The sequence below is a fragment of the Peromyscus maniculatus genome, chromosome 23, assembly GCF_049852395.1.
Source record: "Peromyscus maniculatus bairdii isolate BWxNUB_F1_BW_parent chromosome 23, HU_Pman_BW_mat_3.1, whole genome shotgun sequence".
NCBI classification, from domain to species: Eukaryota; Metazoa; Chordata; class Mammalia; order Rodentia; family Cricetidae; genus Peromyscus; species Peromyscus maniculatus.
In genome coordinates this window covers 35,176,793-35,195,447 of record NC_134874.1, presented here as the reverse complement: position 1 = coordinate 35,195,447, position 18,655 = coordinate 35,176,793, and the positions used below count along the sequence as shown (strand labels likewise).

General features: G+C 43.2%; 2 protein-coding genes across 2 annotated transcripts in view; one reads left to right on the top strand and one right to left on the bottom strand.

The window, feature by feature from the left end:
- Window positions 1-18,655, top strand: part of LOC143270598 (sperm motility kinase Z-like) — a 107,412-nt gene that overhangs the window by 73,324 nt on the left and 15,433 nt on the right. The window lies entirely within an intron of this gene.
- Window positions 875-6,456, bottom strand: LOC143270411 (zinc finger BED domain-containing protein 4-like). Its single transcript, XM_076560336.1, has 4 exons — window positions 5,124-6,456; window positions 2,995-3,149; window positions 1,430-1,508; window positions 875-1,326 (listed from the first exon to the last, which is right to left on the bottom strand). Exons 1-4 carry the CDS (start codon window positions 6,454-6,456, stop codon window positions 875-877), a joined length of 2,019 nt encoding a protein of 672 aa, XP_076416451.1.

The window sequence follows — 18,655 nt, the reverse complement described above, 5'->3', positions numbered from 1 at the left end:
TCCAGACATTGCCTACTGTCCTCTCAGCTGCAGATCAGCCCCTGATGGAGACTGCCTTGGGGAAGAGGGAGTGGATTATCCCCTGGGAATAGGTGATCATGCTTGGAGGGGCCTCTTTCTGAGAGGAAGGGACCCATTGGGATATCCCCACAGCCCATTTCTCTGCCCACATCTCTGAAAAGGTTCCAATGTTAAAAGGGGATATCAGTGCAAGACCTGCTCCATGCCATGAATAAATTGTATTCTAGGGCCTGGGTGGGACATGGATCAGGGATGGCCTGCCATAACTGAGTCAGTGTCCTTGTCCTGCCCATCCCAAGAGGCACCACTACAGGGAGATCCCAACTGAGGTACAACAGGCTCTGGGCCAATTCCCTGCTGGCTACATCCATTACTTCACACACTGCTTCCCGAGGCTGCTGCTACACACTCACCATACCATAAGGGCCTGTGCTTTGAGAGCTTCTTCCTGCCCTACTAGTCACCAGCTTTGAATGCTGGGAGGTCCTGCCAGATGTCAAAGAGCTGAGACAACCAGGTGCCCCAAAGGTGGACCAAGGAGTTAAGCCTGTGGCTCAACCTTGTCTAGGGAGCATCAAAATATTGGACAGCATCAAAATATTGGACAGCAGTTTAGCAGCCTGAGGCTGTTGGAACAGAGAAATAGTCTGGGTTCAGGGTACTCACAAAAATACAGGATAAGCAAAGATATGCACATGTATTGAATAAATATAAAGCCAAGGAAACAACATTCTCAAATTCAATAGAAATATACTTATACAAGTTATACAGTAGGCTGAGGGCAGGGGAAGAGGTTATAAACTCAAGTTATATCCAAACATATAAAAAAATAACTTACACAGTAACCCCTTCCCTACCCAGCCCCATGGACAGGGGCTCTGAACAGCAGTCCCGGAAACCCAGCAATGCAGTCCCAGGCAGAGCTTGCAGCGTAAAGGGGCACCAGCCCAAAGGACAGAGGCCTAGGAGTTGTCCTCGATCTGTTGCAGGTAGACTTTGAGCTCAGCAGCCTGTCTACCATGGTGTGGGCAGAGCATAGCTGTCTACCCAGCTCCTCGCAGCAGCCATATTCCTCCAGAAGGCTCAGGCAGTATGTGTGGAAGTCCCGGTTCTTGTTGATGGAGGTCACAGCTGCCATCAGGGGGCACAGGATAAGTTTGGTGTGGTCCTTGGAGGGAAGAAGGGAGTGAGTGAAGAGTTCAGCTGGTGCCCGAGGTTGAGGCAAAGGGGAGGAAGACCCCCCACCTGGTGAAAGGACAGCACTTCCACCCCACCCAGCCACCTCAAGTACAGGCCCCTGCACACCTGGAAGAAACCAATCTGTTTAGTGCCGTTGCTGAGGTGCAGGACGATGGTGCGGCTTGTGTGGAGCCATTTTTTCAGTAGGGCAGCTGGGCCAGATCATCACCTTCCTGGGGTGTGGTGTTGGCCCCTGCCTTCTGCAGGTGTTTATTCATGTAACTTCGGAAATCCCGGAGGAGAGTGATCTGGTTGGAAAGTTGGGGAAGAGATTTCATAATGAGGGCCTGACACCGAGGCAGCCCCCATACCCTGCCACACCATCTCTCAGCAGCCAGTTCCCACCTTCTTCATCAAGGATCAGGGTGGGAGCTCATGGTGGGGTGAGACTCCATACCATCACGGTCTATGTACTGGAGGCTGTCGCCATCATTGTAGAGGACGAGGCATGCTGAGTCATTAAAGAGTGCCCCTGTACTGTTGTCACAGAGCTGACACCCTAATGGCAGGGGGAGGGCTGTCTTAGGCAGGAGGAGGTTGACAAAGGCTGGGAAGAGCTCAGTCACAGCCCGCTTGCATGGGTAAGTTAGTAACATAGACACACAATTACAGACATCACTCAGTCGTTCACTCAAAAGCTACCATGGCCACACCATCCCCTGCCAATCCCACATTCTGGAGACACCTACCAAGTCCATATTTCATTGATTGGTCTACCCACTGGCTGACCCAGAAGATGGGGATGCATGCAGGATCCTCAGCCTCTTCTGGGATAGAAACATAGCACTTGGCCGGGTGGTGGTGGCACACGCCTTTAATCCCAGCACTCGGGAGGCAGAGCCAGGCGGATCTCTGTGAGTTCGAGGCCAGCCTGGGCTACCAAGTGAGTTCCAGGAAAGGCGCAAAGCTACACAGGGAAACCCTGTCTTGAAAAACAAAAACAAAAAAACAAACAAACAAAAAAAGAAACATAGCACTGATTAGGCCAGCCCCTTCTTCTGTCTTCTCAGATAGCCCTCCCCAGAGCTGGGGGGCACCCCATGAAGCCTGGGGAGGGCTCTGAAGGCACAAACCCAGACACCCAAATGGAAAATTGCAGCCCAGGACATCAAGTCCCAATTCGTTAAGTGGGCCTCTTTACTGTGTCCCAGGAACTGTGGTAGGTGTGGATAGGAAAAGAAACCCAAGGCTTCTGGCAGGACCCACGTACCACCCACAGGGATGAAGAGTGATCAAAGTCTCTCAGCTGCTCTGTCATTAACATCGGGGCTGGTGGAAAGCCTAGTGCCCCAGATTAAAGTGGTGAAGAAACTGAGCAGACCCAACCGTTCCTGCAATGGTAGAACCAACTCAGTGCACATGAGTCCCAACTGCAGATACATGAATGTGTTGGGAAGAAATGTTACTGAGAGTTAAGTCAGGTTAGGAAGTGCTGGCAGTGGAGGTCAGGGTGGTGACAGTGGGCACAAAAGCCCTGAGGCTGGAGCTGACCTGAGTCTCTTGAGGACATAGGGATTAATTCCCTGGGCAGAAAGGAGACAGAAGATGCAGCTGTGCAGAGGTGACCTACCAGTCACCTACAGAGTGAGATGGGGCAGAAACAGGCAGAAGGCACACCAGGAGGGCCTTGGGTGTCAGGCTAACTCATCTGGATGTTGATCTCCAGGAAATGGGTGCTGCTTGCTGACTGAGATGCCCTGCCTTCTCCAGATGGGAAGCCCCTGCAGGACTCACCTTGCCGCACCTCCTTCCCTCTGAGGGCTTGGAGGCATTGACCCTGGTCAGAGGCTGCAGCATGTCACCGAAGTGGTACTTGATGGCCTCACTTGTTCCCCAAACCACTGGCTCCTCCTTTTCCCAGGGACGGTCAGGCAAGGGTCTCTCTACACCTAAGAAGGTGACATGGCCATTAGCCAGGCACAAAACCACTGGAGGGAGCACAGGCTGCCTGCCACAGCCAGCACTCTTCCCACAGTCCCATTAGCTCTCACTGCTGTTGGGAACTGAGTCAGGACTGGGTTGGTGTGTCAGGTACATGGTGCTTACTGAGAGGCCACAAAGCTTCAGGAGCTCAGACCTCTGCTCCAACAGCCTGCCCTTCCAGGACAGCAGCTGTTGCTGTCTCTCAGGGAGGGAGCCTGGAGGCACCATTTCAAGCAAAGAATGAAGGACACCTTGTGCATCCAGGAAGGCGGGAGGATGGGTGAAGCGCAGTGTAAGCCTTTTGCTTTGTGTGCCTACAGATAACAGTCTAATGAAATCCACACTGAAGCATTAGTTGGCCTATGGTGACTGGAGCTGTGCTGGTCACTGTTGCTGTCTTTATTCTTGAACGATTCACTTCCCCAAACCAGCATGTGTCAGTTCTCCCGTGAAACAGGACATTTCCTAAAGTTTCAATTAAAAACAACAGCAACAAAAATCCCAGCATGCTGTATTAAGAATTTTAGTGTGAAATAAAATATCCAAGCTCTGATATTAAAACTAGCTAAAAAGGGGCTGGAGAGATGGCTCAGCCATTAAGAACTCTGGCTCTTCTTGTCAAGACCCTGGCTTTGGTCCCCAGCATTCTCATGGAGTCTCACAACCACCTGTAACTCTAGTTCCAAGGAATCCAAGACAATCTTCTGGCCTCTGTGGTCTCCAGGCATTCATGTGGTGCACATTCATATATGCATGCAAAATACCCATTCACAGGAAAAACAAAATGAGTGTTTAGAATATGTAAAATCAAACCTGTCCAAATATAACTATTGGAAATGGAGGAAGACTACCCCAGAATCACATAACACATGATACAATGTTCTACATTTGGATAATCTGGAAAATGTCTATAATACATCTTCATTTATTGCTACTTACTAAAAAAAAAAGAATCCTTAAAGTAGCAGTATTTTAATATCTCCCATAGGATAGGAATCCACAAGTCCAGCACTATAGGAAAGGGTCACAGAAAAGGGGGCTCAGCAATAGTTCAGTTAATAGAGATCTTGTATAGTGTGAAGCCCTGAATTAAGATTCTCAGCTCCTTATAAACTGGCCATGTTGGCCCATACCTGTAATCTAGCACTCAGGAGACAGAGGCAAAAGGAACAGAAGTTCAAAGTTGTGGTGGTAATCTAATTGTATTGAAATATTATTTTGATTTGTACTGAAATATTAATTTGATTGTATGTTAATAAATAAAGTTGTCTGGGGGTCAGAGCTATTAGAGCCATAGCAAGAGTGTGGCGGTGGTGGCACACGCCTTTAATCCCATAGATATCTGTGTGTTCAGGGTCAGAGCTATTAGAGCCATAGCAAGAGTGTGGCGGTGGTGGCACACGCCTTTAATCCCATAAGATCTCTGTGTGTTCAGGGATACAGCCAGCATTGGAGACATATGCCTTTAAGACCTAGGGGGCTGTACATTCAGACAGTGACGAGGCAGTCATGTGTTTGGGTTTACAACCAATGAGAAGGCAGAACAACATACTTTAAAAATACGAACCGAGAGGAAGTAGGTCTCTTTTCGCGAAGCTGGGACAGCAGGAGGAAGGGTGAGATTTTAGCTCTGAGCTCTGACCTCTCGGCTTTCTCTTTTACATTGTTTCTGTGTTTCTTATTTAATAAGACGGTTGGTTACATCTACAAATGGCGCCCAACGTGTTGGCAAAAGTTTCTACCTAAAACCTGAGAAAAGATTCTAAAATGGAGCTAAAAACAGCTTCCTAATTGTCTCTCTCAAATGAGCAGCAGCCTGCCGGTTTGAGCTACTGGCGGGTTCCTAGTGTGAGAGCTCGGTCTGCAGTATGGCGGGAATGAGGCCTCTGCAAGTGGCACATTAAGCTGCGTGGTGGATTTAGCCTTTGCTAGTACAAAACAAAAGGTGACCCAGTGAGCTGTAAGGGTCAGGTACTCACGAGTCTGGCTACTCATCCATATTCCGGAGGTGAAGTGGACCACACCACTCTCGGCTTCCTTCAGATGTGACATAATTATCTGCTTCACATTGTCATACATACCTGGGATAGCTGTTCTAGAGAAGTAAGAAGGGGAGGGTAAAGAGTATTGAGGTTTCAAGTATTCAAGCAGCCTGTTAAAGCCAATGTTGTCTACAAGGGAGTATGGCTGAAGGTCAAGTGCAATCATTTCAGCTATGAGACTTGTGATTTTTTTGGCAACTGGATGAGAGTCATAGAACTTCTCTGTTGAGTCACGGAAAGAGGAAGCTCCTGAGAGCTCCATGGCCAGAGGTCTCCGGACTCCTGAAGAACGGGGCAGAGTGGCCTCTGAGCCATCGTTCTTGAGGACATGGCCATGGAACCGCTGCAGGTGTCTCAAGAGACAGCTGGTGCCCAGGTTGGTGGGCTTCTTGCCCCTGCTGATGGTGCGGCCACAGTGCAGGCATACCACCTTTGTTGAGTCTGCAGAGCAAATAGAGAAGTGGTTCCACAGCTTTGAGGTCTTCTTGCTATGAGCAGGAAACACACCTTGATGGTTTTTTCTGACCACTGCTGGCAAGTCAGTTAATTTGGAGGAGCTTTCTGCAGAAGCCAAAGTGGCATATGGCGAGTTTGCCAAACTTGCACCCAAAAAGTTCTTCTGGTTCCCGACAACCTCGGGGTGGCGTCTGTACAGATGTCGCATCAAACAACTGGTGCCTACGTCCCCCTTCTTACCCCGACTAATCACACAGCTACAGTACCGGCACACTGCTTTGAGACTGTCCATGGGGGCCAGGGAGAAGTGATGCCAGACTTCTGACTTCAGTCTTCTCATGACCTTCTTATTTTGCTGGAAGACAGTGCCCGATTCAAACCTTGAACTTCCTGTATCTGCTGGCTGCTTCTCTGGAGAGGACACTACAGAGGCCTCCCCCAGGTCATCAGAGGATGACAACATGGACACGTCTTCCCGGGACACATCCCCAGGATTTGTGTGTGATGACAAGTCCTCAGGCAGCCTCTCTGGGGATGAGGGGGCAGAAGGGCACTCTTTGACTTGTTTGCCTGGAGACAACGATGCAGAGTTTAGCTCCCCCTCTGGGGGCATCAGGGCAGGCAGCAGGGTTGGAGGCATAGGGTACAATGGTGGGATGCCTGTGTTGCCCCCATTCTCCTGTAGTACAATGGATCGATGTGCTCTCCACATGTGCCTGATGAGGCAGCTTGTGCCCAGGTCCTTCCCATTCTTCCCTCTGCTGAATTCATTCATACTTGGCTACTGGGAATTCTAAGCAGACTGAACCACATGAGACATTGTCTCAAAAAATAAAACGGAAAAATAAAAATTACAGTAATACTTACTATACCAAGACCCACATGTAGGTGCCAAAATTGATGGCCAATAGTTTTTCAAACAACTTCCTGCAAGATACTTGTCAATTACGGAAGAAACAGTATCTGTAGTAGAGACAGCCTTGTCTCCCTGACACACTGAAAAGAGCACATCCCCTCTGCAGCATTCCTGCTCAGATTGTAGAATCTTCCCTAAATCATGAGGAAGCAACAAATCCAACAGGAAACACACTCCCCAGCAACCTCTGAGTGTGTCAAGGTCACAAGACACAAGGAAAAACCCAGAGACTGTCACAGGCTGGAGGAAACTAAGAAGTTGAGGTCTCTAAATGCCATGTGCGGTACTGACTTGCATCCTGATACAGATCAAGGTGATGTTAGTGGGGAATCTGTTTGATGGACATGAGGACTGGAGTTTGTTGACAGGATTATCTCGTGGTTAACGTTTTTGCTTTGGTAATTATTCCATGGTAAAGATGTGCTGACAGTGGAGGAGGCTGGCGAAGGGTACATGGGAAGTCAGCCCTATTTTGTTTATAATATTTTTGTATAGCCCTAAAATAATTTCAAAATAAACCAAGTCATTGAGTCAAGGGTGAGGCACACATTTGTAACCCCAGCATTTGGGAGTTAAAGGCTAGCCTGAACAACATGAGACTCTGTCTCAAAGCACCAAAACCAAAACTAAATCATTGCAAGTCATTTGCCTAAAAATGTAAATCTAATTGAAATAGATGAATTGAGAACTTTATATTAAATTAGAAGTATATCCACACAGAGAAACAAAGTCCTTCAAGCTACTTCTCAAAGACTACAACCCTTAATGAAATATATTAAGGTCAAATAAAACTACAAGAAAAAAATAGTAATTCTAAAAACAGTGGCACACTCCTATGAGTCCAGCCCCTCGGGGGAGAAGGGCCAGTGAGGCCAGAGATTTCAATCCTGAGGCCACTCTTGCCTTCATAGTCTGTTTCAATTATAGGAAGGAAGGAAGGAGTGAGTTAAAAAACAAAACAAAAGAATGCTCCCAGGTGAGGTGGCTCACACCTTTGATCCCAGCACTTTATTGTGGCAAAAGAAAAAGAAGCAAACACACAAAGCAATGACTTTACTCACTGAGCCATCCCCAGCCAGAGTAGTGGGTTCTGAGAGGAGGCTTCTAGATCTTCAGCACAAAAAAATGGATGTTAAAATTTTTTCATGTAATTTTTTATGTGTATGAATACTTTGCCTGCTTGCATGTCTGTGCACCATGTGTGTGAAGTGCCTGTGGAGTTCAAAAGAGGGTGTCAGATCTCCTGGACCCCAGTAGGCAGCATGGCCATGTGTATCTATAACCCCAGTTTGGGGAAGAGGTGGAGACAGACAGATTATGGCAGCTTGCTGGCCAGCCAGCCTAGCAGAAGTGGTGAACTTCTACTTAGTCAGATCCTGTCTCAAGGCACTAAGGTGGATCCTGATAGACAAGCCAAATGACATCCTACTCTGGTCTCTGAATGCATGTGCATACGTGCACACACCTGCACATTTATGTGTTTGTGTGCCAGCATATCATGCATACATATGTATACAACACACACATACACACACACACACACACACACACACACACACACACACACACACACATGCATGTGTGTGAGGACGAGCAAAGAGTCCCCATTTTTAACTCTTTGTGTGGCTTTCAATGAGATATAATTTTATATGATAGTTTTTTATTATGTAACAAAACCCTCCAGAACTTAATGGATTAAAACATCAAACTATTTATTTGTGGATGTATGTTTGTGATAGTGTTTTTACTTGTGCAGGAGCACATGTCCATGTGAGTATGCATGCATATGTATGTATGAATGCATGCATGAGGGAGTCAGAGAACCTTTGGTAGTGTTCCTCAGGTGCTGTCCATGCTCCTCCTATTCTGAGACAGAGTCTCTCTGCTCAGAACTCACCGTGTAGGCCGGACTGGTTGACCAGCGAGATCCCAGGATACATTTGTCTCTGCCTCTTTAGTGCTGGATTAGTCTTGCACCACCACCATCCTTGAGTCTTTTCACATGGGTTCTGGGGCTAAAACTCAGGTCCTTGTGTTTGCAAGGTAAGGAATTTACCAACATGGTTCTCTCCCTGCCACTGTTTCTTTTTAAAAATACTCTTAGCTGATACTTAAAATGTAAAAATTGTATTTTTAATGTAGTACTGTGTTATATTCAATGCATGTATCCATTGCATAATTTAAGTCAGGTTAAACGTACCTGTCTCCTCAAACATTTATTTATTTATGGTGAAAACCTGCCAGTTTTTTTTTCACCATGTACTCCCAGTCTCCTGGAATTCACTGTTTAGATCAGCCTGACTCTGAACTCACTGAGATTTCCCTGATTCAGCCTCCCGAAAACAAAGATTAATAGTATTCAGCACCTTGACTGGCCCTTCAAGCTTTTTTTTTATTAGTTTTTTTTAAATTTTATAATTTAATTTAATTTTACATATCAGCCATGGATTCCATTGTTCTCCCCCCTCCTGCCCTGCCTTCCCCCCAGCTCACTCGACATTCCCATCTCCTCCAGGGCAAAGACTCCCCTGGGAATTGAGTTCAACCTGGTAGATTCAGTTGAGGCAGGTCCAGTCCCCTCCTCCCAGGCTGAGCCAAGTGTCCCTGCATAGGCCCAGGTTCCAAACAGCCAGCTCATGCACTGAGGACATGTCCTGATCCCAGTGCCTGGATGCCTCCCAAACAGATTAAGCTAATCAACTGTCTTACTTATCCAGAGGGCCTGATCAAGTTGGGGGATCCTCAGCTATTGGTTCATAGTTCATGTGTTTCCATTCATTTGGCTATTTATCCCTGTGGTTTTTCCAACCTTGGTCTCAACAATTCTTGCTCATACAAACCCTCCTCTTTCTTGCCAATTGGACTCCTGGAGCTCCACCTGGGGCTTGGCCATTGATCTCTGCATCCGGTTCCCTCAGTCATTGGATGAAGTTTCTAGCATGACAATTAGGGTGTTTGGCCATCCTGTCACCAGACAGGTCAGTTCAGGCTTTCTCTCGACCATTGTCAGTAGTCTATTGTGGAGGTATCTTTGTGGATTTCTGTGGACCTCTATATCACTTTGCTTCTTCCTATTCTTATGTTGTCTTCGTTTATCATGGTCTCTTATTCCTTGTTCTCCCTATCTGTTCTTGATCCAGCTGGGATCTCCTGCTCCCCTAAGCTCTCTTTCCCTCGACCCTTGCCCTTCATTACCTCCCCCCTCACGTCCAGGTTGTTCATGTAGATCTCATCCATTTCTCTGTCATTGGGAGATCCCTGTGGTTTTTTTTTTTTTTGGGGGGGGGCTACTGTTTTCTAGGTAGCTTCCCTGGAGTTGTGAGTACCAGTCTAGTTATCTTTGTTTTACTTCTAGTATCCTCCTATGAGTGAGTACATACCATGTTTGTCTTTCTGAGTCTGTCTTACCTCACTTAGAATGATTTTTTGTAGATCCATCCATTTGCCTGCAAATCTCATGATGTTATTGTTTTTCTCTGCTGAGTAGTATTCCATTGTGTATATGTACCACATTTTATTTCTCCATTCTTCAATTGAAGGGCATCTAGGTTGTTTCCAGGTTCTGGCTATTACAAACAATGCTGCTATGAACATAGCTGAGCAAGTGCCCTTGTGGTATGACTGAGCATTCCTTGGGTATATGCCCAAGAGTGGTATAGCTGGGTCTTGAGGGAGATTGATTTCCAATTTTCTAAGAAAGGGCCATATTGATTTCCAAAGTGGTTGTACAAGCTTGCATTCCCAGCAGCAGTGGAGTAGAGTACCCCTAGCTCCATATCCTCTCCAGCATAAAGTGGCTTCAGTGTTTTTGATCTTAGCCATTCTGACAGGTGTGAGATGGTATCTCAGAGTCATTTTGATTTGGATTTCCCTGATGACTAGGGGTGTTGAGCGTTTCCTTAGATGTCTTTCAGCCATTTGAGCTTCCTCTGTTTAGTTTGAGAATTCTCTGTTTAGTTCAATAGCCCATTTCTTAATTGGACTGTTGGGCATTTTGATGTCTAATTTCTTGAGTTCTTTATATATTCTGGATATCAGTCCTCTGTCAGATGTGTGGTTGGTGAAGACCTTTTCCCATTCTGTAGGCTGTCACTTTTCCTTGTTGACCGTATCCTTTGCTTTACAAAAGCTTCTCAGTTTCAAGAGGTCCCATTGATTGATTGTTTCTCTCAGTATCTTTGCTACTGGTGTTATATTTAGGAAGTGATCCCCTATGCCAATGTGTTCAAGACTACTTTCTACTTTCTCTACTATTAGGTTCAGAGTCGCAGGATTTATGTTGAAGTCTATGATCCACTTGGACTTAAGTTTTGTGCATGTTGACAGATATGGATTTATTTGCAGCCTTCTACATGTTGATATCCAGTTGTGCCAGCATCACTTGTTAAAGATACTTTCTTTTTTCCATTGTACAATTTTGGCTTCTATGTCGAAAATCATATGTTCATAGGTGTGCGGATTAATGTAGGGTCTTTAGTTTGATTCCAGTGGTCCACATGTCGGTTTTTATGCCAGTACTTGAAGTGCTGATTGGATTCTGCCTTGAATTGTTTGGGAAACACCCATATCTGGAGCTTGTACATTTTATACAGTTGCAAACAAACAAGGAAAGGCAAGTTACAAGTCAAACAATTTAAGTAAAGTGATTCAAATTCCTTATAATTCAGTTCAAAAATTGGAATTATATGCTGTTCTGTTGGTATTAATGGATTTTTCTGAACCTCTCAACATAGTTACTAACTCTCAGAATGTTGGAAGAGTTGTATTATATATTGAGACTGCAGAATTTATCCCTGATGAGTCATAAATACCTTTGTTACAACATATATACTACAGGATATAATCAGAGATAGAAAGCATCCTTCATATATAACTCACATTCAGTCCCATATGAGTCTCCCAGGCCCTGTAGCATAAGGAAATGATGAGATCAATAAACTACTGATAGGAAATGTGCTGCAGAAAGAGGAAATTCTATGATCATGTTAGGTTTGTGTAATTTACTTCAATGATTTTTGTCAATATAAGTAAATACAAATTATCACTTAATTGAAAATATATTAAAGTATAACAATGAAAAGGAAAGATTGTTCACTTTATTCAATATATCACCACATTTTCACATTTTTGTCTAAAATAATGAGAGGAGGTTATAGCTAATATAAGAAAAACTATATACAAAAAGTATATACAATACATACAGTCAAGAATTACATTTACAATGTCCAGTCCATTAACATTTGACAAATTCAGACAAAGAGCTCCATTATTTATCCTATTTTAGTGAGTCCAAAATGTTGTATCTAATTAACTTCCTACCCTAACTTGTATTACCAACCGAAAACTGTCTTTTGATGTCTTTCAGACTTGTACGCTTACACCTCTTTAGTGAGTTTCTTTTCTGCATTTGTTAGCATGGAAAACTATAGCTATAACTATCTAGTCTTCAGAGCTCATGCTCTTTCTTTAAAATGTTATAAATACTTGATGGTGGAAAACAAACCTCGACAGATTACCTCCCAAATGATAGCTTTGACTCTAGATCAAAATTTATTAAAATAAGCAATGTTCAGTTTAATTCTTATAGTAACAACGACAAGTACTGTGGAGATACACATAAGGTACAAAAAAGACATTTACACACTCAGACCCCACACTTTAACCTAAAACTTCTTTAAAACACACCTCTCCAGTTCTAGTATTCCAATATTCTAACAGAATCCAAAAATACATATCAGTACATATAGATAAGGACTTATATATATTGATTTCTGGACAAATAGTTGCTCATCAGTTTTATAATTTACTTCTCTGTTACCTGTGAGAAAAATTACCTGAAATGAAAATGTAATGGCAGATAGCCTTATTTTGCTTCCTTGTTTTTAAGAGATATCATCAATATTAAAGAGCAGACATTGTAGGATTGAGGAGAGCTGCAGGTGGTGAGATTTGAGTGTATCAACTCTTTACAGAGTAGAGTACAAGGAACCTGAACTGGAGGCCAGAACCTGAGGTCGGTATAACCCTCAAAAGTCTGTGAATAATGACCTACTTTCACAATAGAGGCCCAAACTCTTCAAAATCCTACAATCTCCTTGTATAACCAGAACCTCAGTATCACAATCAACTGAATTAGAGAAAGAACAGCAGCCATAAGTAAAAATATCCCCAATTTCAGACACACACCCATCATCACATCTAAGTGTAGTATTGAGATGATATGATCCACAATGCACCATCCCTTAACATCTGGTCTGCTTGCTATATAACACACAATGTGGGTTCAACTCCACACCATGCATATGACTTTCCTCAGCAAAAGACATCCAAGATGCAATATCCTCTAAGGCCCTCCCTCCTCACAGGACTCTGGGCATGCCTTACTACACTGGTCAGTTAAGTTGGAAACCTTGACACACACTTCCTTAGGCCCCTCAAGTTTGCAACTCTTTACTTCCTGCAACACAGAACCATTTTTAAAATTCTAGTATGCCCTGCCACCATCTTAAACTGTACCCTGATGCCTAGGGTTATAGTTACAGTAGTCTCTTTGTGATAATCCATGGGAATTTGTCTGTATTTAATCACTCTCTAGCAGGGATCCATTTCATCAGCCTTTTCAGTCAAATACATTCCAAAGGAATTGCCATATTCTCATTTATAGTCTTCTATGGGTGCTCTTTTAAACTGAAGGGACCCCAAATATTACCACTGTGCACAGCTTAAGTTTTCTGTATAGTATTATACATCTGTCAATTCCAGGAGCTTTGTCATAAACTTCCTGCAGCTTTACATTACCAGGTTTGACACAAGATCACGGAATTACTTACTTCTTGTTATTATTTCTTTTGAGATTTGCACTTGGTCCCTTCCTCTCAGTTACCTTAGCTCTAACACCTGTCTGTATCCCTAAAACTTTCTGTCCTAGTTTTCAACCATCGAGTAAAATGAGTCCTGTCCACATATATGTAGAACATAGTAGAGTAACCCAGGATATAACTATAGATGAAATTTCATACTACTTCTCCCCATGAATGTGTCAAATGACAGTTACTCCTCTTCATGGCTACCTCCAATCTCAATGCAGGAATGTGGTCTGCTGTGTGCTTGCACTAGGCTTGTGCATGCTGTCACACTTAATGTGAGTTCATGACTCAGCTGCCGTGTTGTGTACCGAGGACACTGTTTCCTAGAAGTAATCAACACTGCCTGTCCCTTAGAATATTTCTACTCCTCCACAGTGAACCATGAACTGGTGAGGAGGCGATAAGATGTAAATGTCCCTAAGGCTGATCATTATCCACTCATATTCCATGTACCTTGGCCAATGGCTTGTCTCAGTGTTAGACACCACCTGCTCTGAATAGAAGCATTTTTTGCATTACTTAACTTTGACATCACTATTTTCACAGTTTGGAATATAACACCTGTTTGATTAAAAATTAAATACTTCATTGTGTGTGATATCACAATCTAAAAAGAAATTTGGAACTCATCAGCCTAAAGACAATGGGGAATAATGCTGGACTCACATTTATAATCTTAAAAAATAAAAATTATATAGCTGAGAAGTATCAGTGTGGATGGAAGTATAGACAGTGTTTCCATGGTACAAGATGAGTATAAAGGTTCAGGGTAACAAAGGGGGAGTTCATTCTTTGGCATGCAAGAAAGGAAGAGCACTGGAATCCACAAAGAAGTAAGGACCCATATAAAGAGGAAACCAGAAAGGCAATGTGGAGAAAGGAAGGGAACAGTCCACTCTTCCACATGGAGACCAGGTGATAGTAGACGGGAGGACCCACAGAGGATACGGTATCTGGGCAAAGAGCCCTGTTTCTGAAAGACTGGTCTTCCATTTCAAATGAGAGACATGTGGTGTTGGTATGTGTCAACCTAGTGGAGAAATTTCCTGTGACAGTATTCTAGGCAGACTAGATTTGTGAACGCAGGGACTCCATTTATTCACAATTCATAGAGTACTATTATTAGGGGCCCACTGGACAGTTTATGGAAGAGTCAAATACCAAGGTGCCTGGGGATCACACTCATTGAGTTTGTGTATGTCAGGTGGTCCAATAGACAGGCATGAATATTGGCCTGTTCACATGCAGATACTCTGGCTAAAGTCAAGAAGAAAGAACCAAAGATTACTGTATCTGTCAGGGCACCTAAAATGTAACTTGACACTCTGACTAGAGACATATGCTTGAGGTTGCATTAGTGCTACTTGGATAGGTCAAGGAAATGTCAGAAGAATATTGAAATGACAAATGCCATATAACCAAAAGGACAAGTCTGGTGATGTCCATGCCATTATTTCCTACCATTGGGTTGACTTGTGTTTCTATATCTGAAGTTAAATAAACCCTGCCTCCTGTAAGTAGATCTTTGCCAACTATTAGATCATAACCAGGAAAAAAATTAGTAGTAGAGTGGCTTGACACAAGAATGTGAGAGAAAAAAAATAAAAATCACTATGGATTTTGCCAAGCCTTGATTGGACCATTGCATGTGGAGTCCACGTGATCACATGGAGTCCAAGTGATGTAAGCTAGATATCAGCCAATAAAAGAGCGCCACCTAGGGCTGGGTTTTGTCTTTGTACTTCAAAGAAGCAGTTGGTTGGTGGGAGAGCAGTTGGATTCAGTTGCTTCTGCTAAATTTGGACTTTTCAAAGCCTGTTGGATCTCGACTTAGTGAGTATATTTCCCAGGCTTTCAGTTTGGGCTTTTGTATCTATTAGGTATCTATTCATTGCTTTATTTACATCTTTGGTTTGGGTTTTGATTTGTGCCTGTAAATGCTTTTTCCTTATTTCACCTCATTATTTATTTATCATTTTTGCCTTTGTTCTTGTGGAATTTACACATATAGTGGTATATATTATCTCTATAGCATGAGGAATTTGATCATGACTTCCCATATGTGACTATTTTGCATTTTGATCAAATTTACATGCTCTATTTCACTTACCCACACATTGAATGTGACAAGTACTTCCAAATCATCTAAGTTTCTTCTCTCTGCTTGTTTAGAATCACTAGGAAACAAAATGTGACACTGGTGTTTGTGGAACTGGAACATTTGAAGTAACATTTTTTTCTAGTTCCAAATGTTTTCCTGAAAAAGGCATTTCATTCCTTTGATGTCCGATTATAGGTCTTACCTCAGTGTTGTGTGTGTGTTCTGCTTTGTGTCATTTTGTATGTGTAGACGAATCCTAATGTTCCTGGGTGATCGTGAAGTATGGTCTTAATGTGTTGTTGAATTTGGTGTGAGCTATCTCTCATTAAGGATTTTTATAACCTATTAGTCCAGGATATTGCCTGACACTGGCCCCCTTTTACATTTTATTTACTTGGTGTGAGAATAAGGGTAATGCGTTTTTGATGAGAAAATATTTTAAAATGTTCTTTCACTCAGACATATAGGATACCGAAATATCTGGAGAACATTGCTGTTTTCTGTTGAGATGATAGAATTCATCACTGAATTGTCCTGGTCACTGTCTGAGTCTTTCTTGATACTCAGTACTCAGAGTGTTTGTCTAGTTTTATTTCCTAGACTTTAATTTTCTCTTTGACTTATTGTTTCCCTCCTTCTTGGATGCATTTTTGTTTTTATCAGAGGAGGGAGGGAATGGCCAGAGCTTACAGAAGGACAGTGATGCATGGACAGATCTTCCTTTCAGACAAAAGGTCATTAGTAAAGATGGTCTGGACACTCTGTGGGTGTCTTAAGGAGTTTTCTTCCCACCAGACAAAGTGTGTCTCCATTAACTTCATGGTGTCTGAGGGGAAAGGAGTTGCTTCAATATCAAGAAGCAGGCTTGGCCGGGCGGTGGTGGCGCACGCCTTTAATCCCAGCACTCGGGAGGCAGAGCCAGGCGGATCTCTGTGAGTTCGAGGCCAGCCTGGGCTACCAAGTGAGTCCCAGGAAAGGCGCAAAGCTACACAGAGAAACCCTGTCTCGGAAAACCAAAAAAAAAAAAAAAAAAAAAAAAAAAGAAGCAGGCTTGGTTAATATGAGACCTATGCTACATGACAGAGGATGGGATCTGGAATTTAGGCTACTTGAAGAGCTCATTCACAGGGTGGATGGGAGAGTTATGTTCAATGTGTGACTGTGTGACAGCAATGAATCTGTCTTGGCTTCTGGGAAAGTAACAGGAGTGGGGTTGGGAAGGATAGTAGCCTTCTCTGCTAAGGGCATTTCCTTGGGAACATGAACGTGAATAGAAAAAAAATTAATAATTTAACAGAAAATAATTTTTAAAAAATCACTGTGGTTTTTTTCTGAGCCTTGATTGGTCCATAGTATGTGACATCACACGGAATCCTTGTGATGTATGCTAGATACAAGCCAATGAAAAGGCACTGCCTGAGGCTGAGTTTTGTCTGTACTTCGGAAAATCTGTTGGTTGGTGGGAGAGCAGTTGGACTCTGTTGTTTCCCATATACTTGACCTTTTCCCTGACCTGTTGGATCTGGACATAGTGAGTTTGATTCCCAAGTTCTCAGTTTGGGATTTTGTCAATTGTATTTAATTATTTCTTTATTTACATTATTGGTTTGGGTAGTATTTTTTTTCTATAATTCCTTTTTCTTCATCTCAACTTATTTTCCTTCTACGACCTTCTTTTCTTTGTCATTTTTGGCAGTGTTCTTGTGTATTTTACAAATTTATTGTTATATATTAAATGCATAGGATGAGGAATTTGATCATGACTGACATCTGGCTGTACTCTACTTTGATCATATTTATCTGCTACACTTTACTTCCCGACCCATTGAATTGGACAAGTACTTTGTCAAAGGGCCAAGTCCCATTAAATTGGACCCCTTATACAAGGGCTATCCCCCTGCCTGCTCATGACCTGCAGTGAACAAAATGTGACACTTGTGTTTGTGGAACTGGCATATTTGTAGTAACACTTGCACTAATTCCAAGTTTTTCCTGAATTAGGCACTCCATTCCACTGATGTCTGATTTAGGACCTACCTCAGTGAGGAGTGTATGCTATGCCCTTTGGCAATTTGTGTCTGTGTACGAATCTTGAGTGTTCCTGGTTAAAGATGTCTTGATCATGAAGACTGGTCTTATTAATGTGGTGTTGAATTTGAGGTGAGCTATCAATTATTCTCATTCAGGTTTTTTTCCAATCTGTCATTCAAGGATATTGGCTGATACTAGGATCTTGTTGAAATGTCTTATATGGCTTGGAAATTGGGGTAATATTTCTTTCATGAAATGTGCTTGAAAGTGTACCTTCCCTCCGTTTTATGGACTACTGAAATACTGCGGATCATTGCTGCTGGTTGTTGAGATTGGACAAGTTGATTTCCAGTTTGTTAGTTTTGGGTCCTGGGATCTAGATTTGCTGCTTCATATTTATATTTATGTTTTTTGGTTTTCTTTATATTTATTCTTCTTTTGTACACTACATCCTGACTGCATCCTCCCCTCCCTCCACTCCTCCCAGTTGCCCCTCACCTCCTCTCTCCACCAGATCCACTGCTCTCCAGTTTTCCTTGAGAAAAGAGCAGGCCCCAAGTGATAGCAACTAAACATGGGATAACGAGATTCAATTAGAGTACATTTAAATATTGTTTTTTTTTCTTTTTTTAATGTGTAAATACTTTTGAAGAAACATTTAATTTTTTGTTCTTTGAGAATTTCATTTTATTTTTATTATTATAAATTTTCATTTTACATACCAACCACAGATTTCCCCGTCCTCCTTCCCCCCACCCCCGAGCCTCCTCCCAACCCACCCCTCATTCCCAACTCCTTCAAGGCAAGGTCTCCCATGGGGAGTCAGCAGAGCCTGGTACATTCAGATGAGGCAGGTCCAAGCCCCTCTCCCTGCACTAAGTCTGCACAAGGTGACCCACCATAAGCACTGAGTTCCAAAAATCCTGCTTATGCACCAGGCATGGATCCCAATCCCACTGCCTGGGGACCCCCTAGCCAGTTCAAGCTAAACAACAGTCTCGCCTATCCAGAGGGCTTAGTCGAGTCCCATGGGGGCCCCTCAGCTTTTGGTGCACAGTTC